The sequence below is a fragment of the Xenopus laevis genome, chromosome 4L, assembly GCF_017654675.1.
Source record: "Xenopus laevis strain J_2021 chromosome 4L, Xenopus_laevis_v10.1, whole genome shotgun sequence".
Taxonomy (NCBI): domain Eukaryota; kingdom Metazoa; phylum Chordata; class Amphibia; order Anura; family Pipidae; genus Xenopus; species Xenopus laevis.
Genome location: NC_054377.1, coordinates 138,111,252 through 138,137,948, shown reverse-complemented (window position 1 = coordinate 138,137,948; position 26,697 = coordinate 138,111,252). Strand labels below are relative to the sequence as shown.

Genomic DNA, 26,697 nt, shown 5'->3' with positions numbered 1-26,697 from the left:
TGGTCTGTATTATTTATTTTTTTGATTGTTTATGAATTATTTGCCTTCTTGTCCTGGAGAGAAGGAGGAGAGGAAGTAGAAGAAGGCAAATAATTCATAAACAATCAAAAAAATAAATAATAGAGACCAATTGAAAAGTTGCTAAGAACTGGCCATTCTGTAACATACTAAAAGTTAATCTGAAGGTGAACCACCCCTTTAAGCTGTGAGTCTAACTTCTCCCAAGGGACCTGTTATCTTATATTGTTACAATTACTTATTTCTAGTTTTTAAAAACAAATCCTCTCTAAAGCTACACATGTATAGTTATTGCTCCTTTTTATCACGAATCTTTCTGTTCTGGCCCTCCCCTATTTATATTCCATATTCTTATTCAAAGCAATGCATGGTTGCTAGGGTAATTTGGACCCTAGCAACCAGATTGCTGACACTGCAAACTGGAGAACTGCTGAATAAAAAGCTAAATAACTCAAAAAACACAAATAATAAAAAAATTAAACCAATTGCAAATTGCCTCAGAATATTACATCATACTAAAAGTTAACTCAAAGGTGAACAACCCCTTTATTATAAAGGGCAATTCACCTGCTTCATTAGACTGTAATAACTGAAAAAAACCCACAGAAATATGTTCAAACGTTTCCAAATGTTGTTAAATGAACATGGCAAGTGGGAGGCGTGGCTTCAAAAGGGGCGTGGTCAAGATATTTTCCCTGCGCAGCAACTTTTTTGTCCCTCCTTTAATTTACAAAATATTGGGAGGTATGGAAAATATAAATGACTTCCAGTGAAATTTTGAGCTAAAGTGGTGGAGGGCAAGGTGGAACAAAAACCACAAGTCTTTATTGTATAGTTCTCAGAAGTAGGAGGCGCTAGAAGAGGACCAACACATCGTGAGGGAAACTAAAGCCACTAACTCGGCGGATCGTCACGCCCATAGGGTGGCCACGTGATGCGTCCCTCCGCTTCCGTGTTGTCATGACGCTAGTCTCGCGTGATGAGACTTGCGGCGTCGGGATTTTCTGTAAGACAGGAGGCCTGCAATAAACAGTTTTGCGGGAGGCGTAAGTAGCGATCCGGCGCTGCGGACTTTGTTAGGGAAATTGTGTCTGTTGGGCGGAGTGAAAGCTGTGTCGTGGAAAGAACATGCAGGAACCGTAGCGGCCACATTCCCTTCCGAAGTCTGCAGCTCACTGACAGCAGGGGACTCCATTATCCAAGTAAGGACAGCAAAGCCGCCTCCCCCCCACTTGAGACCCAAAACAAACCTGGATCTGGACTACTGTCCCCTCAGATTATGAAGGTTTTTACTAAATCCTATGCTGTTGCCTGATAGGAGCAGATACAATCCGACCCTCACAATCTCCAGTCCATATTAGCCCCTAGTCTCTGCTTTTACTCATTTTGTAAAACATTGAGTTTAATTAGGGCAACCTCCCTTCCTTATTTTGCCCATTGACTCTGCTTAGTTCTACTTATAGTAAACCAGTGTTTACTGTTTCCTCTATTGTATCCCTTTATAATACACAAAAGCCATGAATATCCTGTAAATTATGTCCTTATAAACGGTGAGTTCTGATGTCATCAGTTATAAACGGTGAGTTCTGATGTCATTTCTGTCACATGACTCACTGAAACTTGTGTATTATAATAAATAAAGTACCCCCAGTTGCAAAATGAGAGGATATTAGAAGTTACCTCGGAGTTCCATGACCTGTATAAAAACACTCTGCCTTCGGCCTTATGCTTTTATATGTCATGAAACTCCTCGGTAACTTTTAATATCCTTATAATTTACAAGAGGGGCTACTTTATTCACTATATAATAAAGTTATTGTTGTTATTTCTATTACCTATGTAATCAAAACCCATTTTTCTTGTGGCTGAGTTTCCCTTTGTAGTGCTCCCTAGTATGTGCCTATAATAATAATAATGATCAGGATGTGCTGTGTCAATACACACCCAGGCTTTTGTGTGACACTTCTCAGGTTTAACATGAGGGACGTATTAGATTTCTATCCAAGTGCATGGGACTGTTACTAGGAGGCATGAGCATTCAGCTCCTCAGGGAAAAATCTGACCCTTGCAGTTTTTTGGTGGCAGCTAGAATCTGTGCAGTACTGGTCCTGCTTTAAAGGAGAACTAAAGCCTAACTAAAGAAGTAGCTAGAAATGTTGTACATTATGTTTTGGGCTTCTGTACCAGCCCAAGGCAACCACAACCCATTAGCAGTAAAGATCTGTGTCTCCAAAGATGCCCCAGTAGCTCCCCATCTTCTTTTCTGCTGATTCACTGCACATGCTCTGTGCTGCTGTCACTTACTGAGCTTAGGGACCCACTCACAATATACAGTACACATAGAATAGAAATGTCACAATATAAGGCTGATTAGTAATTAATACAGATAATTACTACATGGCAGCACAGAAACCAGTGCAATTAGCATCAGAATTTAATAATCAGCCCTGTAGCATCAGCTTATATTACAGGGGAAGCTCATTTTCTGCTGGATAATTAGTGACGAACCCTAAGCTTAGCTTCTCAACAGCTGCTCAGAGCCCACTGAGCATGTGAGTGTCACAGACACTTTCCAAGATGGTGACCCCCTGTGACAAGTTTGAAGTCCTGGATCATTGCTGCTATTGACAAACTGAAACTTTAGGTTGGTGCTTGAAGTTCATTTTATAAAATATGGCATTTTTGGCCATATTCATTTTTAGGGTTTAGTTCTCCTTTAAAACCATCACCCCAAAAAATATTCAAAATCCTATTTTATCACATTAGTCAAGCAAAATGAACTTTAATCACACTATATAAATTATTTGAATCTTGTTTCCTTCAGTCTGGGAATTCATAATTATAACAAGCAGACAGGAGACATTTTGGGGACAGTGTTATTAAGACAAGTCTTGTATCATCTCAGAATCTTGTTTGTGCACCAGAATGGGGGACCTGATGTCCATCCCCATGTCCTGGTTACACAATTAAATGGTGAAGAGAACTGGGGGAATGTGATGAGAGCAGTGACATGTAGGAAGTGCTGAATGGAAAGTGAAAGTAATTGCCTAGGCATAGAGGAGGGAAAGACAATATTTGATTGACAGCTGAGGTTTTTAAATGAGTTTACAACAGCTATGAAAGCTTTAATAAAAAATAGAAATTAGATTTCATGTTTAATTTGAAAAGGACTTTTATTATACAGATTTTTGTGTCTGGGTGACAGGTCCACTTTAAAGGGCATCTGTTGGGTAAAAAATGTTATCCCCAACCAAAGGTGCGGGCTAATAGAGCCTGCATTCCGGTTGGGAATAACAGTAGTTTTTATTTTTTTAAATGCCCCTGCCAGAGCTACACTACCCACACAGGGAGGCAGCTCCAAGTGCGAGCAGCCATATTGTGGCACTCGGATGCGCATAACGCGCATGTGACATCATGCGCATAATGAGCAATTTGTGGCACATTTTCATTATACGCATGCGAGCGATTGGAAATGACTGCTCGCACCGTGAGCTCCCTCCTGGTGTGGGTAGCCTAGAGCTGGCGGATGGCATATAAAAAAATAATAATAAAAAAACACTGTTATCCCCAACCAGAATGTGGACTCTATCTATTTGGTTGAGGATAACATTTTTAACCAACAGGTGCCCTTTAAAGGGGTTGTTGATCTTTGAGTTAACCTTTAGTACAACGTAGAGAGTGATATTCTGAGACAATTTGCAATTGGTTTTCATTTTTTTATTATTGTGGTTTTTGAGTAATTTAGCTTTTTATTCAGCAGCTCTCCAGCAATCTGGATTCTAGAGTCCAAATTACCCAGGTAACCATGCATTGATTTGAATAAGAGACTGGAATATGAATAGAAAAGGGCATGAATATTAAGATAAGTAATAAAAAGTAGCAATAACAATAAATTTGTAGCCTTACAGAGCATTTGGTTTTTAGATGGGCTCGGTGATCTTCCCATTTGAAAGTTGGAAAAAGTCAGAAGGCAGCAAATCATGAAAATACTATAAAATATAAATAATAAAGGCCATTCTATAATATACTCGAAGTTAACTTAAAGGGGAACCAGCCCTTTAACAATGCGACCCTTCTTTTATTACTTGCTTATAAAAAACTGGACTTGACTTACCAGTGTTTAAACAGAAATATTACTTATATAGTTTGCTCAAGCAGGGGGACTAGATGCTTTTGTTTAATATGAATATTTCTTTATTAGAGGTCACAGGGTGAAAGCATAATCCTTTGGCCATTAATAGCTATGATTTGATTGTGAGATTTTAACAAGCAAATGCAGGGAATGGTAGATGGCAGAAACTTCTGTTGTCTGTGGCATCCGTCCACTTCAGCTTTGTTGTGTTTGGGCAGTATCGGTTGTGCCAGGAAGTTTACACTTACCAGTAAAGAAATCTTGAAACATAAACTGTATGTTGATTTCTATTTCAGTATTCATTTACTCGCATAGAGCTTTGCAGGCATCCGTCTAACCCAGAATGCTGCAGTAATTTCATTTGTTTTAAAAAGACCTCTGCTTGACCTTCAATTTTTCTTGCTTAAAGGGACACTGTCATGGGAAAAAACATTTTTTTTCAAAATGAATCAGTTAATAGTGCTGCTCCAGCAGAATTCTGCGCTGAAATCCATTTCTCAAAAGAGCAAACAGATTTTTTTTTATTCAATTTTGAAATCTGACATGGGGCTAGACATATTGTCAATTTTAAAGCTGCCCCAGGTCATGTGACTTGTGCTCTGATGAACTTCAATCACTCTTTACTGCTGTACTGCAAGTTGGAGTGTTATCACCTCCACCCTTTTCCCCCCAGCAGTCAAACAAAAGAACAATGGGAAGGTAACCAGATAGCAGCTCCCTAACACAAGATAACAGCTCACTGGTAGATCTAAAGGTGGCCATACACGGGCAGATAAAGCTGCCGATATCGGTCGTTTGGACCGATTTGACAGCTTATCTGCCCGTGTATGGGGGCTTCCGACAGGTCTTCCTGATCGATATCTGGCCACGATATCGATCGGGAAGGTTTGATTTTTAACCAACTGACCCGTCGGAACCCCTTGGCGCATCGTAATTCGATCGTTCGGCCATACGGCCGAATATTCGAATTACCCCCGATATAGCCATGCTGTTAGTGGCATATCGAGGAAAGATCCGCTCGTTTGGCGATGTCGCCAAACGAGCGGATCTTTGAGTCTATGGCCACCTTAAGAACAACACTCAATAGTAAAAACCCATGTCTCACTGAGACACATTCAGTTACATTGAGAAGGAAAAACAGCAGCCTGCCAGAAAGCATTTCTCTCCTAAAGTGCAGGCGCAAGTCACATGACTGGGGGCAACTGGGAAATTGACAAAATGTCTAGCCCCATGTCAGATTTCAAAATTGAATATAAAAAAATCTGTTTGCTCTTTTGAGAAATGGATTTCAGTGCAGAATTCTGGAGTAGCACTATTAACTGATGCGTTTTGAAAAAAACATGTTTTCCGATGACAGGATCCCTTAATGGGCAACTCAACCCCAAAATATAAATTTGCTTAATAAAAGAAAACATAATTCTAAGCAACTATCCAATATACATTTATTACAAATTTTCAGTGCTTTTAAAGTCATTTGTAAACATTTGCTATTGAAAGTAACACTTTTTTTCAATTCAGTTGGTTCAGATAGTTCACCAGAAATAAAGACTTTTTCATATTACTGTATATTTTCTATGTGTGACCATTTTTGTATTATTGACAATTGCAATTTTCCTTCTAAAGCAGCTCTGGAAAGGGGGGGGGGGTTCACTGACCCTGTAAACTGTTTAAAATTGATACATTTGTTATCTTTGTCCCTGCTGAGCACAATCCCAGAGTTTCATCAAATGCAGCTGTTAGAATTGATACAATAGTTGCTAATATTCCACAGATGCTGCTGAAAAATGTATCAACTAATGAAGCAAATTGTAATAGTTCAGAACCTGCATCTGAATTACTGAGCTGCCAGTCTGCAACACCAGAGACACGAACCTTAAACTTTAAACTTAGATTATTGGAAAAAATGGTAAAGGGAAAAAAAAAGTAATTGAAAAAAGTCTTTATTTCTGGAGAACAATTTGAAAACAGCTGAACTGAAAAAGTGTTTGGAAGGTGAACAACCCCTTTAACTCCTTTTATTTATTTTTTCGTTTGGTAATTTGTTTTATTGGATTTTAACAATTAAAAGATAAAGATGTACAACATAGTATGGGATAGAATACGAATTATATCAAAGTAGATAAACAATGTTGCAAAAAAAAAAAAAGTTTTCCTTCCCCAGCAGCAAAAACAGGTCTGTTAATCCGCTGCCTTGTCTTACGTTGTATCAACAGTCTGAGCCTCCAGGACAGAGAATAGAAAGGGACAGACGCTGCTATCAAAAGCAATACATATACAGATAACTTAAAAACCATAGAAAAATTGTAGTCAGTGTATATTGCAAAGTTGGTTAGAATTATGTTTTCTTATTTTAGGCAAAATTTATTTTTTGGGTTGACATTCCCTTTATCAGGCAAAAGTCCCTTCCTTTATGACATGAGCACATTCCATTGGGCTCAGGTAAAAGGGTGTATAAATAAACCTACAGAACATCTGAAGAGCAGAATATATAGAATTCTATCTATCCTATCTATCCTATCTATCTATCTATCTATCTATCTATCTATCTATCTATCTATCTATCTATGTCATCTAATCTATCTAACTATCCTCTAACTATCTATCACCTATCCAGTACCTACCCAATACCTATCTATCGAATACCTATCTATCGAATACCTATCTATCGAATACCTATCTATCGAATACCTATCTATCGAATACCTATCTATCGAATACCTATCTATCGAATACCTATCTATCGAATACCTATCTATCGAATACCTATCTATCGAATACCTATCTATCGAATACCTATCTATCGAATACCTATCTATCGAATACCTATCTATCGAATACCTATCTATCGAATACCTATCTATCGAATACCTATCTATCGAATACCTATCTATCGAATACCTATCTATCGAATACCTATCTATCGAATACCTATCTATCGAATACCTATCTATCCAATACCTATCTATCCAATACCTATCTATCCAATACCTATCTATCCAATACCTATCTATCCAATACCTTATCTATCCAATACCTATCTATCTATCCAATACCTATCTATCTATCCAATACCTATCTATCTATCCAATACCTATCTATCTATCCAATACCTATCTATCTATCCAATACCTATCTATCTATCCAATACCTATCTATCTATCCAATACCTATCTATCTATCCAATACCTATCTATCTATCCAATACCTATCTATCTATCCAATACCTATCTATCTATCCAATACCTATCTATCTATCCAATACCTATCTATCTATCCAATACCTATCTATCTATCCAATACCTATCTATCTATCCAATACCTATCTATCTATCCAATACCTATCTATCTATCCAATACCTATCTATCTATCCAATACCTATCTATCTATCCAATACCTATCTATCTATCCAATACCTATCTATCTATCCAATACCTATCTATCTATCCAATACCTTCCACTTCAATACGCTATCTATCTATCTATCCAATACCTATCTATCTATCTATCCAATACCTATCTATCTATCTATCCAATACCTATCTATCTATCTATCCAATACCTATCTATCTATCTATCCAATACCTATCTATCTATCCAATACCTATCTATCTATCCAATACCTATCTATCTATCCAATACCTATCTATCCAATATATATCCATCACGCTATCCTTCAATCACTTTTATCTATAGATACAGACTTACATGGTTCCTGAGATTGAGGGGACCATAGACTGCCTCTGACTCACAGGGACCATTTCCCTCTCTCCCCTTTAAATCCCCTTTAAATCCCCTTTTAGTGATGTATTCTTCTTAGCTCATGTATTATTTCTACCGCAACCCCTAAATTGTAAGATCTAACTGGCGGTGCTCTCTGATCTTATACATCAGTTTGCTGGCCTTTGTTTCTTGTGCATTGAACAAAATAATGCAATCCAGACAAGTAATTTTAATATTTTTCTTACCAGCCATGTTAGCATTGCTTAAAAAAACTGATGTTGTCCTGCTAATTATTTCTATTTGTTTGCAGATAACTTGTTCCTTATCAGAGAGTCTACTCACGAAGAGTCGCCAAGATAGCTGGCCCAAGTAGAAAACGCCGAACCCCTGACCCAGATTCCGTTACAGACCCCGGGGGCCCATTTGTTTCTACAAAGCGGCAGAAGATGTCACATTCTGCCGAGGGCGCCAGTCAGAGAAGGGTGACACGGGGCATGGCAGATGCAATTAATAAGAAGAAACAGAAAGATAAAGCCAACCAGGAAAGCAAAGAGGGCAAAGTGACCCCAAATGCAGACCCCAAAAAAGGTATTGTTTACTCTCAGTGATGCCTTAACCCCTGAAACAACAATAAGTTGCAGCAGCAATGAAAAGGTGCAGAGTGTAGTAGTGGTTTGAATGCTCTCTTCCTGTAATCTAATTAGTCCCTAATGATTATGACTCATGCAAACGACTGCCTGTATTGGAAAATATGTGCTGTTTATGAGTAGAGATTGGTTTTTGCTTTCCTGTTTTCTAGTCAAATACACAGCTTCTTATGTAACAAAAATCTTTATGTATATTTATAATATACTGGTATTTTGATTGCTCCTACCCGTGCAATATCAAATTATAAATACAGGTATGGGACCTGTTATCCAGAATGCTCGAGACTACTGCTGCACAAATATGGCAAACCACTTATAGAGAAACATGGGGGATCAGATAGGTGATGTAGGGTGTTTTATCTTGGTATGTATTGACATTTAGGAGATACGATGCTTCAGATTTGGAGTATTGCTGTTCTCATGCATAAAATAAATTATGTTTCTGATATTTGCGTTTGTATCATGCAAAACTGTTTTGTTATACACTTAGAAGCCCATATCTTTTTACAGGAGTGGAATTACAACAAAATTCTAGCATATTTTGAAAGCTTGGGCTGTCCTGAAAAAAACAATATCTTGTAAACTAAAAGACACCCCCCCCCCAGGAAACTCCCCTAAATTGAAAGCACAAAATGTTCAAAAATGGGCTGGCAATAAAAGTACCAACTTGGCCAAATTGGCTGGCAGTGAAAAAGGAATTGTTCAGTGTAAAAATTAAAACTTGGGAAATAGGCTTTGCAAAATAAAAAATGTTTCTAATATAGTTAGTTAGGCAAAAATGTAATGTATAAAGGCTGGAGTGACTGGATGTGTAACATAATAGCCAGAACACTACTTCCTGCTTTTCAGCTCTCTTGGCTTCCACTGATTGGTTACCAGGCAGTAACCAATCAGTGGCTTGAGAGTGGGCCACATGGGTCATATCTGTTGCTTTTGATTCTGAGCTGAATGCTGAGGATCGATTACAAACTCACTGAACAGTTATGTCCCATGTGGCCCCCCCTTTAAGTCACTGACTAACTCAGAGTTAGAGAGCTGAAAAGCAGGAAGTTGTATTCTGGCTATTATGTTAGACATCCAGTCACTCCAGCCTTTATACATTACATGTTTGGCTAACTATATTAGAAATATTTTTCATTTGCAAAGCCTGTCTATTTATCTAGTTTTTATTTTCACACTGAACTGTTCCTTTAAGTTGCCTGATGTTCAGTAGCCTGTGATACATATGGCTGCCCTGAATTTCCCCATATGTTTTTTTTTTTTTTTGGGCACATATATTTATTGTCATATGTTTACCCTAACTCTGGCCAACTACAGTAGGGGGCCTATTTATCATGATGTGCAAAACATTGGAGAAAAACATCACCAAACTTACTAAAACGTAATGGTCCAGTCTTAAAGTAATCACTCATGCACTGACCTCCATTGTACTTCTATGTGTATTCTGCACCCATAATCGAGCCCTAATGCATGGTCAGACTCTGCACAAGCTGCATTGCAGATTAGTCAAGTTGAAACCTTACTGTACTACAATTTACTACGAGTAAGCCCTAATTTCAGCAGGCTGCCACAATAATAAGATCAAAATAGCCAGTGTACATATGGAGTCTTACATTGACATGTATGTGAAAGCAATGATATGTCTGTAGTGTTATTTCTTGTTGTCGTTGAAGGGCGTAGTATATTTGCTTGAACCTTATGTTATACACCTTTGACTCTAGGTACCACTTCCTTATTTGCTTTCACTTAGAGGCACATTTATCAATCGAATTGTCAATTTTCGAAATTCATTTGAGTCTTTAAAAACTCCCCTAAACTCCCATGAGTTAAAAACTCGAATGTCAGCTAGGCTGCAAACAACGCGAAATTGATCCCTGGAACGCTCCCATTGACTTAAAGGACCAGTAACATCATTTTTTTAAAAAAAGAAATTCGTTAGTATAGAACGAAAAAAAAAACACAAAGACAAATTAAACTTTTAAATTGTCAAGTCTTTATTAAGAAATAACTTACCGAAACTCCACTTGCGCTCCTCTTCAGAAAAGGTGACACGACATCCATCATGTGGCGCTCGATTTCTCCTCCCTGGCTATCTCCTATAAGGAAAGCAGGGAGGGAAATAGAGTGCTGCACGATGGATCCCCGGATCGCCTTTTCTGAAGAGGAGCGCAAGCGGAGGTTCGATATTTTTTTTTTCTTAATAAAGACTTGGCAATTTAAAAGTTTCATTTGTCTTTGTGGTTTTTTTTTTCGTTCTATACTAACTAATTTTTTTTTTTTAAAGAAATAGATGTTACTGGTCCTTTAAACAGCAATTTTTAAGTTTTAAGGTGGTGAATAGTTGAATTTGAATTCTTAAAGGGCTAGTGTATGATGAATCTCAAAAATCAAATTAGAATTGTTTAAGAAACTTGAATCGAATTTCAATAACTCCCTAGTCGAATTTGACAGTTTAGACCCTTCGTAAATCTGCCCCTTAGTGTCTAGTCTAGGCTTAATTTGTCTATACATTTCCAACGCACAAAATAAAATGAATGTTTGTTCTTCTCCTCTTATGTTGTTATTAACAAATTAATTTTAGGTTGTTTTTACATACAGTGTATTTAAAAATATATATAATCCACATTTTAAATTTTTTTTTTTTTTTTTTTTAACAGACATTGTAATTGACTGGAAACAAAATTCTGAAGAAGTCATTGTGAAATTAAATGCTGGACCGAGAGCTTTCAGTGTGGATCAACTGAATGCTGAATTCACAGATACAGACTGTGTTATCAGCTTTCCAGGTAAGCACTAAACAGCCACAGGAATCCTCTTCTAATGGACTCTTCCATTGATTTCTAGTTTCTGCTAGGCAGTATGGTGGCCCTGAGTAGAGATTCTACTGGGGTCGATGCCAGTTTGGGCACTATCCGCAAAGTGTTTGTGTAATTGCAATATCTTGGGCAAATCAGAATATTGTATTGTCACCTTTACTGTGCGACTGGGGACTAAAACCGATATATATTTTTTTGCAGAAGGCCAACAATGGAAATGCCAATTTCATGAGGAAATTGAAGGTTCTTGCAGTAAACTGCAGTATAAAGAAAAAGGGAATATCTTGCAAATCATTCTGCAGAAGAAAATTCCATTTAACAAATGGCCAACACTTCAGGTATGGCTCCAGGGTATATTCTCTCAAAATAATGTTTTGATCATGAACTTTTCATTTACAAAAGAAATGATATTCTGGTTGTGATTTTGCAGGTGGCCAGAAGAGGGTACTCTTGCATTATCACCGTTTTTCCGGCTTGAAATTGTTCTTAAAGCTATACTGCAAATATCTATAAAAATGTAGTTGGGGCGATCTCCAGGATGTGATGTCTGGGGCTGGCACATTGTTTTGCTGGAATTGCTATAGCATGCTGAAAATCCAGACCTGAAACTGAAGTGAGAATCAATGTCATTCTTTTCTCTTCTCTGAAGAATAGGACTGGGTTTTTTTTAGGCTGCTTTAGCTCTGAAAATAGAGCCGTTTTCCACAGAAAGTTAAATTGGGTCCTGTGAATTTGGTTAAAGGATAAGTAGTGATTTTAGATTCCTACCGCACACCTCCAATTCACCAATCCTGCAGTAGTGGTGCGTCCTTCCGTTGACCCGGCCGGGCCACCCAAACAACGTGTATTTTTGAAGAAAACGGATCCGCACACACAGATTGTTGCAGTCGGGGAGTATCCCCTTTTATTTGCCACCAAACATTCAACGTTTCGGGGGGGCACACCCTCCCTTCATCAAAAATACACGTTAAAGGATAAGTAGACCTTTATAATAAGTGAATGTAAAATTGATGATGGTGCTATTCTAAGCACTTTTGTAATTTACATTCATTATTTATTTCTTTTTAATTCCAGGATATTAAGGGATAAATGTACTGTTAATATGAATAAATTTAGTTACAACAGCGCCACCTGCTGGTCATTTTCTGACCATTCTGACCACCAAGTAGTCATGGAAGTTGTCAGGAGAAAGAAAGAGGCCTGGTCTGATGTTCTTCTGGTTAGGAAAAAACATTAGAAACATTTCTCAAATCTTTCCTAACCAGAAGAACATCAGACCAGGCCTCTTTCTTTCTCCTGACAACTTCCATGACTACTTGCTAGTCAAAATGGTTGGCAAATGACCAGCAGGTGGTACTGTTGTAACAAAATTCATATTAACAGTACATTTATCCCTTAAAGGGCACCTATCACAGCCAAAATCAAACACATATTAACAATCTGACCAGTACAAGCTAAACACGTTTAATCAAACTACATATATAGTTTTTTGAAAAAACTGCAGGTTTTAAAAAAAAAATCCCTTACTTTGTCAAATGGGTTCTTTCACTGAGGGAGGCCATACTGTGACTATAACAGAGACACTAATATGCAAATTTCAGGAACATGCTCAGATTGTAACACTGCTTTGAGTATTCTACCCAGAATGCCTTGTTTAAGTAAACTCCTCCACTAGAAGTATCAGGAGATTTCCCTATCTTGTCCCCTGCTGGTAAAGTCATTATGCAAATGAAGGGCACACAGTAACTTCCAGCAGGTGGCAGCACTACTGAACAGCAGCTAACACACAGGTTTGGCTGATTTGAAAATAGCTTAGAAGGGTTGATAAGCAACAAAGAATTTCAACTGAGCATGTGCGAGATTTCAGAGCTACAGTTGGCTGGGAAGATATAGGTAGGAGGAGCCAGTGAAATCCAAGATGGCTGCCTCAGTTAGAACTGCAGGGGAGATAGGGGAGATCTTGCAGAAGGAATAGTGAGCTGATCATTTACATTATACAAACAATTCTAATTGTTTTAAAAATTGGATTACTTGAACTTTCACATAGTGTATTTACTTAGTAAATGATTTTGGTCATGATTGGTGCCCTTTAATATCCTGGAATGAAAATAAAATAAATGAATGTACATTGCAAAAGTTCTTAGAATAGCACCCTCATCAATTTTACATTCACTTATCCTTTAATTCATAAATTAGTATTCAGGTAGCTGTCGGTCTTCCTTTATGCTTCATACAGCCTGAATCTTTAGGGTAAGGGCACACGGGCAGATTTGGGGAGATTAGTCGCCCCGGTGACAAATCTCTTCTTCAGGGGGGACAATCTCCTCAAACTGCTTTTCCCCTACCTTCCCGCGGGCTATAATGAAAAATCGCCAGCGGGATTGCACTCGAGGCACTTCGTTTTCCGAAGTCGCCCGAAGTTTCCTCGTGAGGCAACTTTGGGTGACTTCGGAAAACGAAGCCTTCCGGGTGCCATACCGCTGGCGGTTTTTCATTATAGCCGGCAGAAATGTAGGGGGAGGCAGTTAGGGGAGATTGTCGCCCAAAGAAGAGGCGAATTGTCATTGGGGCGACCCTCCCGAATCTGCCCGTGTGCCCTTAGCCTTACAGTGTCCAAGAGTCAATTCGCCAGGAAAATCCCTTGTTTAACAACCGTTCTCTTCTTGTTTATTTACACTTCGGCTTTGTTTACGCAGAAGAAGAAGAAAGAGTCGCTGAGAGAGCAAGTAAAAGCCGGAGCCCATGCGGAAGATGGAAAACCTAAAGTGGCTTTAAAGTTATCACTACCTGACAAATCCCAATCATCGGAGAGCACAGACATACGAAAGGGTAAAGCCGACCTCAGGAGTGTGAAACGAGGACAAGAAACAACAGAGGCCAGCGGCGGAGTGAAGAGCAGCCTTACAAGGAAATCTGTATCTACTGCAGTGCACAGGGGAGTCCAGATGAAAAGAGGCTTCAATAAATCTGCCTCTCCCGTCTCAGGAAGGGATTCCAGTCCACAGAGTCACAAAGTCGAAAGCTCTGAAGACCTTTCCAGTTTTGCGGGTGGTAGAGGACTAAATAGGCGGAATGTTCGGAATTCAACTTTGGCAGCACAGAAGTCTGGAGACAGCCACGTGGAGCTGCAGAATGCACAAAGGGACCAGGTGAGATACTGCTTTGAGATTTTGGATTGGCCAAACCCCCGAATCCTTCACGAAAGATTCGCCGAATATCGAACCGAATCAGAATCCTAATTTGCATATGCAAATTAGGGGCCAAATTACCCTAGTAACCATGCATTGATTTGTCTAAGAGACTGGAATATGAATAAGAGAGGCCTGAATAGAAAGACGAGTGATAAAAAGTAACTAACTAAATACATTTGTAGCCTTACCGAGCATTTGCTTTTAGATGGGGTCAGTGACCCCCATTTGAAAGCTGGAAAGCTTCAGAAAAAGAAGTCAAATCATTCAAAAACAATAAAAAATAAATAATGAAGACCAGTTGAAAAGTTGCTTAGAATTGGCCATTCTATAACATACTAAAAGTTAATTTGAAGTTGAACCTCCCCTTTAAGATGTGCTTTCAGTGAGCCATGGAGATCTTTAACATCATCAGTTTTTAGGGCTAAACGTATCGGGCCTTCTTAATGAACTGCCTTATTCTGGCAGTGTAATTGCGTCATTGTAATATTTTGTGCCATTAAGTATAGATTCCTCTGCATTAATATGGCTTCATGCATGAAGTCAATTTGTGCGAAGTGTGTACAAACAAATAGTATGCAGGGAACGTGAGCTAAAGGTGGCCATATATTTAGAGAGATCTCTCCCCGATATGACCAACTTGAGGTGGGCAATATCGGGCAAATCCGATAGTGGGCCCTAGGGTCCAACGATTGGATCATATTGAAAGGGTAAATGGGCGGTCGAATCACGGGCGCATCAACGAACAGATGCGGTCTGCAGTCAGATGGGATTTCTAGTCTTGTCCAATCAACATCCGGCCGACTTTCGCCCAGATATCGAAGCCCGTCGGAGGGCTCCATACACAGGCCAATAAGCTGGCAACTTGGTCTGTCGGCAGCTTTTATCGGCCGTGTATGGCCACCTTTATCCTCGGTGACCGGCAAATATTAAGGTGACACTAAGGTGATTTATCAAGGGTCTAATTTCGAATTTGAAAACTTCGAAATTTGAATTCAAAAAGTTTTTTTTTTTTTTTTTGGCCGAAATAGGTCAGTTTTCAATCGTATTTGAATCATACAAATCGAAGTAATAGCGTATTCAATCAAATTCGAATCAAAGTTTAAAAAAAATAAATAAAAAAAGTCCACCAATTGACTCCAAATAGGTTCTAGGAGGTCCCCCATAGGCTAAAACAGCAATTGCAGGTTTTAGATGGCGAATGGTTGATTATTTAACGAGGCAGTACATAATAAATTTAGAAATTCGAATTTTCACATTTTTTTCAAATTGAAATCGAATTTGGATTATTCCCTAGTCGAAATACACATAAATTACCTCAATTAGAATTTTCACTTCGACCGTTGATAAATCTGCCCCTAACCATTAATAGGCACATCCTTGAAAAGCTTTTTGTAAAGGACATCAATTAGCAGATGTGTCTGTGGAGCGATTGTATATTGAGCTGTGACACATACTTAATTTCTTCAGCTCCCACTCCTTGTATTAGTCAGTTCTGTTGCTGAACATCTGCAGCGTGCTGGTGAAATTGCTTGCCCTTTCTTTTACAACAGATAAAAAGAACTGTTTTATTATGCAAACGTTTGAGTAAATGAATGTTCATGGTAAAACGCTTGTTGTGTATAGTCAAACGAGGCACTTGTTTCCCAGAATCTAATTTTTATATCTGGAAATCTAGAAATGATGTGCAATAAGGTGTTTATTTGCGTGTCCAGCCTCTAGCAACTACCTACAGCTTCTCTATGATACATTCACAAAGTTGGCGTGGGATCATTGTATGGCTCCTACAGATCCAGCATATCTGTTTCTACAGCATTCATTGATGGACAAGATTTAAATTAAACTCTACATACACTGACAAATTTGAGATGCCAATTCAGCCCCTTTAGACTTAGTCGGCAGCTTATATGCCCGTGTATTGATCCTCTACAACTACAAATATCTGATGAATGCTAAGGATCTATTTCAAACTCACTCAACAGTTATGTCCCATGTGGCCACCCTTAGGGGCAGATTTATCAAGGGTCCAATTGAAAATTCGAATTCACAATTTGAATTTTCACGTTTTTTTTATGGCCAAAACTGGCAAATTCGACTAGGGAGTTATCCAAATTACAGTCGAGTTGTTCAAAAAATGTGGTTTTGCGCCCAGGGGGTTTCCTTCTCCTTTAAGGAATCCTTATTTTTTGGGATTTGGGTGAATCCCAAATCTTTAACGCAGGATTTGGCCAAATCTAAGCCAAATCCGAATGTGTATATGCAAAGTAGCATTTGAAATGGAGATATAAACCTGCACGTGGGAAATTTGATTGCACTTAAAGGAGAAACAAACCCTTTACAAAAAAAACCCTACCCCCGCCCTACGTAGACCATCCTCCCTCCAGCCTAGATGACCCCCCCCGGGAAATGCCCCTAACGCTTTACTTACCCCATCTTCCGGATCTTCAGTAATCTTAACACTGAGACCGGGGAATCGGCGCAATATCCCGGTATGCTGCACATGCGCCAAAATGGACGGAAGAAGACATGAAGACCCAGAAGATGGCTGCAGTGAACCCCCGATGCTGTGACTATGCACCGAGGGGTAAGTAAAAAGTTAGGGGCATTTCCCCGGAGGGCAGCTAAGCTGGGGGGGAGGAGGGTGGCAGAGTCTATGTGGGGTGGGGGCAGTGGCGGAACTTCCGGGGGAGCAGGGGGTGCAAGCGGGCCAGGGCCCTCAGGTCCCCCCAGCAGTCCGTGCGCTTCTGACAAATGCGGCCGTACGGAGGGGGGCGGGGCCCGGCTGCGCGTCACGCACCATGCCCCGCCTGCGCGTCACGCACCAGGGCCCGCCCCCCTCTAGGATCGCTACTGGTGGGGGGTAGGGCTTTTTGGGTAAAGGATTTTTCTGCTTTAAGTGAAATGCAAACAAATTTCCCCCCTGAAGGTTTATATCTCAAAATTTCAAAAGCTAATTTGCATATACAAATTAGGATTTGGCCAAATCCTGCGTTAAAGATTTGGGATTCGGCCAAATCCCAAAAATAAGGATTCCTTGCATCCCGAGTTGTGTGTTCTACCTCACATTAGGACATTTATTGTATTAGAGAGGGTACAGAGAAGTGCAACTAAGCTGGTAAAAGGAAAATCTTAGCTATGAGGAAAGACTGGCCAAATTGGGGATGTTCACGCTGGAGAAGAGGCGCTTAAGGGGTGATATGATAACTATGTATAAATATATAAGGGGATCATATAATAATCTCTCTAATGCTTTATTTACCAGTAGGTCTTTCCAACTGAAGGAAAGTGGTTCCGCCTAAATATTGGGAAGGGGTTTGTTACAGTGAGAGCTGTGAAGTTGTGGAATTGTCTCCCTTAATCAGTGGTACAGGCTGATACATTAGATAGATTTAAGAAGGGGTTGGATGGTGTTTAGCAAGAGAGGGAATACAGGGGTATGGGAGATAGCTCATAGTACAAGTTGATCCAAGGACTAGTCCGATTGTCATGTTGTAGTTGGGAAGGAATTTTTTCCCCCTCTGAGGCAAATTGGAGAGGCTTCAGATGGGATTCTTTGCCTTCCTCTGGATCAACTGGCAGTTAGGCAGGTTAAAAAAAGTCAAAAGGTTGAACTTGATGGATGTGTCTTTTTTTTAACCTAACTTGCTATGTTACTATGTTATATCAAAACAAGAGTTAAGTGCTACTTGTTGGCCATGATTTGTCGCTGCTACAAAATGCTGGAGTTGTCGCAGGCAACAAGTAGCACCGTGTGTCATTGCCCTAAACCTGTGACCGAAAAGCACTTGATATTTATGGTTGGATTCAGTTTGGCCAGGCACATGGATTTAGCCAATTCCTGCTGAAAAGGCTCAGAATCCTGGATCCTGTGCATCCCTACATAAAACGGAACTGTATGATAACTGCATGTAGAAACCCCCCATGGATACAGAGACTTACAAAGAGGAGGCAGAGTTGTTTTGTGAGTAATCACAGGCTGGGATGACTACTGCTTTCTATAATTATACGGCTTTGTACAGCAGTGCAGAGTCTGATTACAAAGTGCTTATGTAAAACGTAGCTGCTTCTCTGCTGTCTCCTCTGCTCTTTTATAGGTCTCCTAACCCTGCATCAAATGAAAAGGACAGTGTCACATACATAAATAGGCTTCTCTAACTGTCCTGTGAGACATACCAGCTTTGTTTATTCGCAAGCTTTACTTATCCACCCATTTCTGTTTATTCACAAGTGATGCTCCATATTTGGTTTGGTTTAGGATTCAGACAAAACCAGGATTTGGAATTGGAATGATGCTTTGTGTTCGACTGATCTCGATGCAAAATATGACTTTAAAGCTAAGGAGAAACAAATAAACATTTTTTTAAGGGAAAACTTACCCTCCTCTATAAATATAAGGGGAAATATAGTTTTCTTCACATGAGCTCATTCAGCTGTGCTTATAAATCAAAGGTGCATAATTACTGAACTTCAAACCTCCTGATTCCACAGATTAAAAGGAAATGATAGTTTACCTCTGCTCCGCCAGGACTATTTCCCACCCCACCCATAGCTCAGAGAGTTCTGCAACCCCTCCTTCGCTTTGTTTTGTTATGCTGTAAAGGATTCTGGGACTTGAATTCTGCTTTCCAGAGAATCCGTGCACCACCCACTATAGAATGCGGAAGTCCCAGAATCCATCACTTCACAGTAGAACAAGGTGAGGGAAAGGTTGGATAATGGAGCCTAATGGCAGGGTGGGGAAATGCGAGCAGAGGCAGACGTCATGGTTTCCTTTGAGATTGATGGGGAAAAAAATGTATGAATTGAATGAGCTCTTGCAAAAAGGTGGGTATGTTTCCCCTTAAATATAAAACGGCTCTTTTCTGAGCGCTTTTGCAATCTTTTTATGACCATGCATTATACTCTTAAATATAGAAGGACAGTTCTTTCAAAAGTGTTCTTTCTGATTTATTGAAAATTTATGCAGAAACCCTACTAGTCCCGCCCATCTGTTCCACTTCCTGCTGCCTCCTTTCCCAGGCTGTGCAGGGGAGCTGGCAGCACACTGCACTGTAGGATAAGAACCATCAGCAGCTAGCAGAACCTGATAGAGAACTGAAGCCTGTGTTTGCATCTGTGAATGCAGGGCTGTGATTGGCTTTCCCCCTCTTACTATGTCTTTGCCAGGGACCGTTAGGACACGCCCACCACTTATTTTGAACAAGGACAGGCACTGTCTAAGGGCATGATTACCAACTAGGATGGTTTATGCAGTGAATACATATATGCTATTTTAACTATGCCTAGAAATACATTCTAGCGTGAAAAAAATATCTGGGTTTTTTTCCCCTGTTTTTTAGAATATCGGTTTAGGGAAGGAGAAAATGCCTGTCCTGGATCAACAGGTACTGCTCCAACAGGCAGAAGCAACTGTGCAGCCGGTATGTTTACACACGATGGAGAAGCAGAATGCACCCGTTGACCTGAATTCAGTTGCTGTGGCTTCATGCAAAGAATCGCTTGAGTCCACGTTAGAGCAAGCCCTGGACTGTCAGCAGGAGCTGTCGAAAATGAATCTGAACATGGAAGTAAAGGAAGCTGTAGTCAAGCCTCTCTCGGATAGCACATCATCAGACGCTACTGAGTTGCCTGGCCTTGCCGAAAAAGTGGATTCCCTTAATGAGGATTGTCTAGAAGATACACCAGAAGGTAATTTTTCTACTGGAAGCAATTTATTGGAATCACCTACTTTCTAAGGGTTGTTTCAGTGTCATTCATTATACACTTTATAGGTGAGCTTAAAGGGATTCTGTCATGATTTTTATGATGTAGTTGTTATTTCTAAATTACACTAACATTGCAAATAATTCACTCTACATTTAAAATGTCATTCCTGAACCAGCAAGTGTATTTTTTTTTAGTTGTAATATTGGTCTATAGGCACCATCTCAGGTCATTTTGCCTGGTCATGTGCTTTCAGAAAGAGCCAGTACTTTAGGATGGAACTGCTTTCTGGCAGGCTGTTGTTTCTGCTACTCAATGTAACTGAATATGTCTCAGTTGGACCGGGATTTTACTATTGAGTGTTGTTCTTAGATCTACCACGCAGCTGTTATCTTTTGTTAGGGAGTTGCTATCTGGTTAGTCTTCTGGGAGGGAGCGAGGGAGGGGGTGATATTACTACAACTTGCAGTACTGCAGTCAAGAGTGGCTGAAGTTTATCAGAGCACAAGTCACATGACTGGGGGCATCTGTCTAGCCCCATGTCAGATTTCAAAATAAAATGTAAAAAAATATGTTTGCTCCCATTTGTTTGGTGGTCAGAAATACATCCACTTTTTCTATCAATATTGATTTCCTGAATAGTCTTTCTATGTACAACTTCAAAATGTTTAAAAAAAATTGACTACCCCCCCCCCTTGTTAATAATACATCTCAAATGTTCTAATCTTGCTCGTAGTTACCTAATAGTGTGGCTAACTTAACGTGTACCACACTGACACTGTACAACATACACATATTTGTGGCACTGGTTATTACTTTCCTCATCTCAAACTCCTGATCTTTATCTTTATTCCAAATCTTAACCTTTTTACTATTCTCATTTGTGCATACAGTTAGGCCCATAAATCTTTGGACAGAGACAACCTTTATCTAATTTTGGTTCTCAATGAATTTTAAATGAAACAACACAGATGTTGTTGAACTGCAGACTTTCAGATTTAATTCAGTGGGTTGAACAAAAAGATTGCATAAAAATGTGAGGAACTAAAGCCTTTTTTAACACAATCACTTCATTTCAGGGGTTCAAAACTAATTGGACAAATTGAAAAAATGAAAAATGTTCATTTTATTTCTTCTTGAGTCTGCTGATAGAAAAATGTTCTCATCTGTGCAATTAGGGTACATTCTCACTAGCTGAGCATAAGGAATAAGACTTCAATGTATCAACAAGGAATGAGATTAATCTCTCCTTAAGATAGGTATTGCCGGCTATTTCTTGTCTACACTGCCTTGCAAAAGTATCACCCCCTTGGCTTTTTACCTATTTCGTTACATTCCAACCTGTACCATATATACTCGAGTATAAGCCGAGGTACCTAATTTTACCTCCAAAAACTGGGAAAGCTTATTGACTCGAGTATAAGCCTAGGGTGAGAAATGTAGCAGCTTCTGGTAAGTTTCAATCAAAAAATTGAGGGTTTCTGCTCCCATTGGAGGGGCCAGCGTCTTGTTTTTGGATGCCGGCGACCATTCTTGGACGCCGGTGAATATTCTTGTAGACTATTCTTGGACGCCGGCGACTATTCTTGGACGCTGGCGAATATTCTTGGAGACTATTCTTAGACGCCGGAGACTATTCTTGGACGCCGGCGACCGATTTTGCGCTTGACCCGAGTATAAGCCGAGGTAGAGTTTTTCAGCATAATTTGGGGGCTGAAAAACTCCGCTTATACTTGAGTATATACGGTAATTTAAATGTTTCTTAAAGGAGAAGGAAAGGTTAAAACTAAGAAAGCCTTATCAGAAAGGTCCATCTAAATATACCAGTAAACCCCCAAAGTAATGTTGCTCTGAGTCCCCTGTCAAAAGAAATACTGCATTTCTTTCCTTCTATTGTGTACACATGGGCTTCTGTATCAGACTTCCTGCCTTCAGCTTAAACCTCATTGCCCTGGGCAAGAGCATGCTCAGTTTGCTCCTCTCCCCCCACCCCTCCCTTCTCTACTGTAATCTGAGCCCAGAGCAGGGAGAGACTCAGGCAGGAAGTGATGTCACACCATGTTAATACTGCAGCTCCTATTCTAAACAAACAGAGAGTTTCTAGAGCTTTTTACTCAGGTATGGTAAAACATTCTACAGAATAAATATAGCATTCTAGCTTGCACTATTGCAGCTGATCTATTGGCAATAAAAGGCCTCCGTAGCTTTCCTTCTCCTTTAATCTTATTTTATGTGATGAATCTGCACAAAATAGTCGAAGTTGGTGAAGTGAAATAAGAAAAATATATATAAAAAAAGAATTTAAAAAAATAAAAAACGGAAAATTGGCATGTGCATATGTATTCACCCCCTTTGCCACGAAGCCCCTAAAAAAATCGTGGTGCAACCAATAACCTTCAAAAGTCACATAATTAGTGAAATGAAGTTCACTTGTGTGCAGTCTAAGTGTCACATGATCTGTCAGTATAAACACACCTTTTCTGACATGGTACCCCAACAAACCTGCCAAGTGAGGGCCGCCCACCAAAACTCACAGACCGTGCAAGGAGGGCATTAATCAGAGAGGCAGCACAGAGACCAAAGGTAACCCTGAAGGAGTTGCAGAGTTCCACAGCAGAGACTGGAGTGTCTGTCCCTAGGACCACAATAAGCCGTACACTCCATAGAGCTGGGCTTTATGGAAGAGTGGCCAGAAAAAAGCCATTAAATAAGAAGGCACATTTTGAGTTTGCCAAAAGGCATGTGGGCGACTCCCCAAATGAATGGAGGAAGGTGCTCTGGTCAGATGTAACTAGCCACCAAGGAAAATGCTATGTCTGTCGCAAACCCAACACATGCCATCATCCTAAGAACATCATCATCATAGTGAAACATGGTGGCAGCATCATGCTGTGCTGGGGATGTTTTTCAGCAGTATGGACTGGGAAACTGGTCCGAGTTGAAACTGGTGCAAAATACAGGGATATTCTTGAGCAAAACCTGTGTCAGTCTGCCTGTGATTTGAGACTGGGACAGAGGTTCACCTTCCAGCAGGACAATGAGCTAAAGCAACATTAGAGTGGTTTAAGGGGAAACATTTAGATGTGGTCAGACTTGAAGATTGCTCTTCACAAGCATAACCCATCCAACATGGAGGAGCTGGAGCAGTTTTGCCTTGAGAAATGGGCAAAAATGCCAGTGGCAAGATGTGGCAAGCTCATAGAGACTTTTGCAAGGCACTGTATAGGTTAGATCTAAAATACCAATGTGCTCTACGTGATATTTCATATAATGTCAAATGGATTATCATTGGCTTTACCAATTAGATCCTTCTTAGGGCCACTTCATATCATGATGATGATGATGTTGTCAATATAACGGAACTACTTAACGATGTCATCACAGTAGGGACTATCTGCTCCATAATTCTTCTTCCCCATAAACAGGCCAGCGTGTGAATGCGCAGATTTTGCCCCCATAGCTGTACCTGTTATCTGGTGATAAATGCCCCCGTTAAAAGACGTGATCTTATGGAACAGTATGAACTCGAATGGCCTTGTGAAAGATTCAACCAAATCTGAATCCTAATTTGCACATGCAAATGAGAATGGGGGGGGAACAATTCACATTATTTTAAGGATCCATGTGAGGCATGAGGATTTGGCAGAATCTGAATTCTGCTGAAAACTGAACCGAATCCTGGATTCAATGCATCTCTACTAATGCTTGAAGTGAGTTACTATGCATGCTGTATTAATTATTTGCTTCACCTTGGTTTTGCCATGCAATTTCTTTGAACATAGTATTCCTGTGACATGATTGTGCCCTAAGTTTAACCAGCAAGCCAAGCACTACAATTTAGGGATGCACCGAATCCCCGAATCCTTCGTGAAAGATTCGGTCGAATACTGAACCAAATCCGAACCCTAATTTGCATATGCAAATTACGGGTAGGAAAGGAAAAAGTGGAAAAAAATCTTCATTTGTGACGAAAAGTCACGTGATTTCCCTACCTGCCCCTAATTTACATATGCAAATTAGGATTCGGATTCAGTTCGGCTTGACACAAGGATTCGCCGAATCCTGCTGAAAAAGGCTGAATCCTGGATTCGGTGCATCCCTAGTACAATTGTTTGGTTTTTTAATACTTTGTTACCAGATAAGAGAATGCATGTTGGGTTTTGATGCCTACACGCTACTTTTGCATTGCATGTGGCTATAAAAGGCTTGTTCAGCTTCCAAACACTTTTTTCATTTGAGTTGTTTTCAACTTTTGTAAGTAATTATAATTTGAAATTTCTAAACCTGACTGTTTTGCCAACCTGACTGTCCCTTCTCAACTTGTCAGTTAAGAGTTTCTAATGCTAACGGACTCCTGCTGCACAAATATGGCAGCCTCCTGATACAGAAACATGTGCAATGGATAGGTAATGTGAAGCATCAGGCAAATACTTTTATGTCAAAATTATAAATCGCATACAAAGACAATGTTATGATAGATGTAAAAAAAAAAGGTTTAATTTCTGGCCTCTGTATCTCTTTCACCTTTTAACAACCAGAATGGCAGGTGTCTTCAAAGAGGTGTTCACTGATTAAATTGTTTACATGTCCTTTAAAGGGGTCGTTCACCTTTCCAAACACTTTTTCAATTCAGTTGTTTAGATTGTTCTCCAGAAATAAAGACTCTTTTTTTTAAATTTAACTTTCCATTATTTATTTTTTGCTGTTTTTTTCCAAATATAAGTTTCAACGTTTAATGTTCGTGTCTCTGGTGTTTGAGTCTGGCAGTTCAGTAATTCTAATGAAGACTCTAAACTGTTTCAATTAGTTGATACATTTCTCTGGATTATTAGCAACTTTGTATCAATTCTAACAGTTGTCTGTAATGAAACCCAGAGATTCTGCTCAGTAGGGACAAAGATAAGAAATGTATCAACTAAACGTATCAATTCTGAATAGTTTACAGGGTCGGTGACCCCTCCTCCAAAGCTGCCTTAGAAGGCGAAAAAAGACAATTGACGCTTCAATATTAGAAAAAAAGGTCACACAAAGAAAATAGAAAGTCACTATATGAACTATCTGAAACCAACTAGTTGTTTTGAAGGTGAACCACCCCTTTAAAGCTATGACGTGTGAATGACCTTTAAAGGAGAACTAAAGCTTAACTAAAGAAGTAGCTGGAAATATACATGATGTTTTGTGCTTCTGTAACAACCTAAGGCAACCATAGCCCTTTAGCAGTAAAGATCTGTGTCTCCAAAGATGCCCCAGTAGCTCCCCGTCTTCTTTTCTGCTGATTCACTGCACATGCTCTGTGCTGCTGTCACTTACTGAGCTTAGGGACCCACTCACAATATACAGTACACATAGAATAGAAATGTCACAATATAAGGCTGATTAGTAATTAATACACATAATTACTACATGGCAGCACAGAAACCAGTGCAATTAGCATCAGAATTTAATAATCAGCAAACCTGTAGCATCAGCTTATATTACAGACCAACCTCATTTTCTGCTGGATAATTAGTGACGAGCCCTAAGCTTAGCTTCTCAACAGCTGCTCAGAGCCCACTGAGCATGTGAGTGTCACAGACACTTTCCAAGATGGTGACCCCCTGTGACAAGTTTGAAGTCCTGGATCATTGCTGCTATTGACAAGCTCAAACTTTAGGCTGGTGCTATAAGCTCACTATATAAAATATGGCATTTTTAAGCCATATTCATTTTTAGAGTTTAGGTCTCCTTTAAACTTATGACGTATGAACACACAGCTCCGTTTCCATGCACTACTTCCTTTTTTTTTTTTTTTTTCATTATTTATCAGTTGGTTATAAATAGGATACGTTTTCTCTTTAATTGGAGGCACAGAATTGTCACGGTTCTGCCACCGATCATAAAACACCTCAAGCCTGGGATCAGGACTGGCAGTAAAAGGTTATATCCCAACCCCCCTCCACTAGCTGCCGTCCTGCTAGATTGGATTACCAGCCGCATAGTTTTCCTGGAGGCTGTTCGAGCACTTTCCTAATTCCTTTTATTCCTTCCCACGTTTCTTTCCCATTCTCTTGTTTAAAGTCTGCCAATGAGTTAAAAGGAAGGGGGTGTCGGGAGGAACGAGTTTCTCCCGTATAATCTTATTTCTCTTCCTAAGCCGTGTGGTTACATGCCGGAAACCATGTGTGATTATTCCATGAACTGCACTTCCAAACCCTCCTCTGAAGGTAATAATGGCATTAACCATCCGGTTAGCGGTTGTTTCGGGTTATAGGGAGGGGGAGGGGACAGCTAAAAAGCAAGGTTACTGGTAATGTGATATCCGAGCCTTGGCACCCCTTGTGTTTCAACGTAAGATTATAAATATGTGATTTTCATTTTAAAGAATTATTCATATGAAGCTGTGTTTGGCATATGGGCTGCTTTGTGTGATACAGACCTGCAATGTTCAAGGGTATAGTTTGCGATTAAAGGGGTTGTTCACCTTCCAACACTT

The 26,697-nt window shown here is 39.7% G+C and overlaps 1 protein-coding gene across 7 annotated transcripts in view; it reads left to right on the top strand.

The window, feature by feature from the left end:
* The first annotated feature begins 939 nt into the window (after window positions 1–939).
* The window catches only part of usp19.L (ubiquitin specific peptidase 19 L homeolog), a 104,639-nt gene continuing 78,881 nt past the window's right edge, over window positions 940–26,697 (top strand). For 4 of the 7 annotated variants that reach the window (XM_041590859.1, XM_041590858.1, XM_041590857.1 and 1 more), the window contains exons 1-6: window positions 940–1,220; window positions 8,182–8,459; window positions 11,176–11,304; window positions 11,536–11,672; window positions 14,031–14,483; window positions 19,862–20,210. In XM_041590859.1, the coding sequence (XP_041446793.1) occupies window positions 8,318–8,459; window positions 11,176–11,304; window positions 11,536–11,672; window positions 14,031–14,483; window positions 19,862–20,210 (1,210 nt within the window). In that variant the 5' untranslated portion in view covers window positions 940–1,220; window positions 8,182–8,317. Of the gene's footprint in view, window positions 1,221–3,775; window positions 3,818–8,181; window positions 8,460–11,175; window positions 11,305–11,535; window positions 11,673–14,030; window positions 14,484–19,861; window positions 20,211–26,697 lie in introns of all 7 variants that reach the window. The other 3 variants (XM_041590861.1, XM_041590860.1, XM_041590856.1) reach the window with 2 other exon arrangements.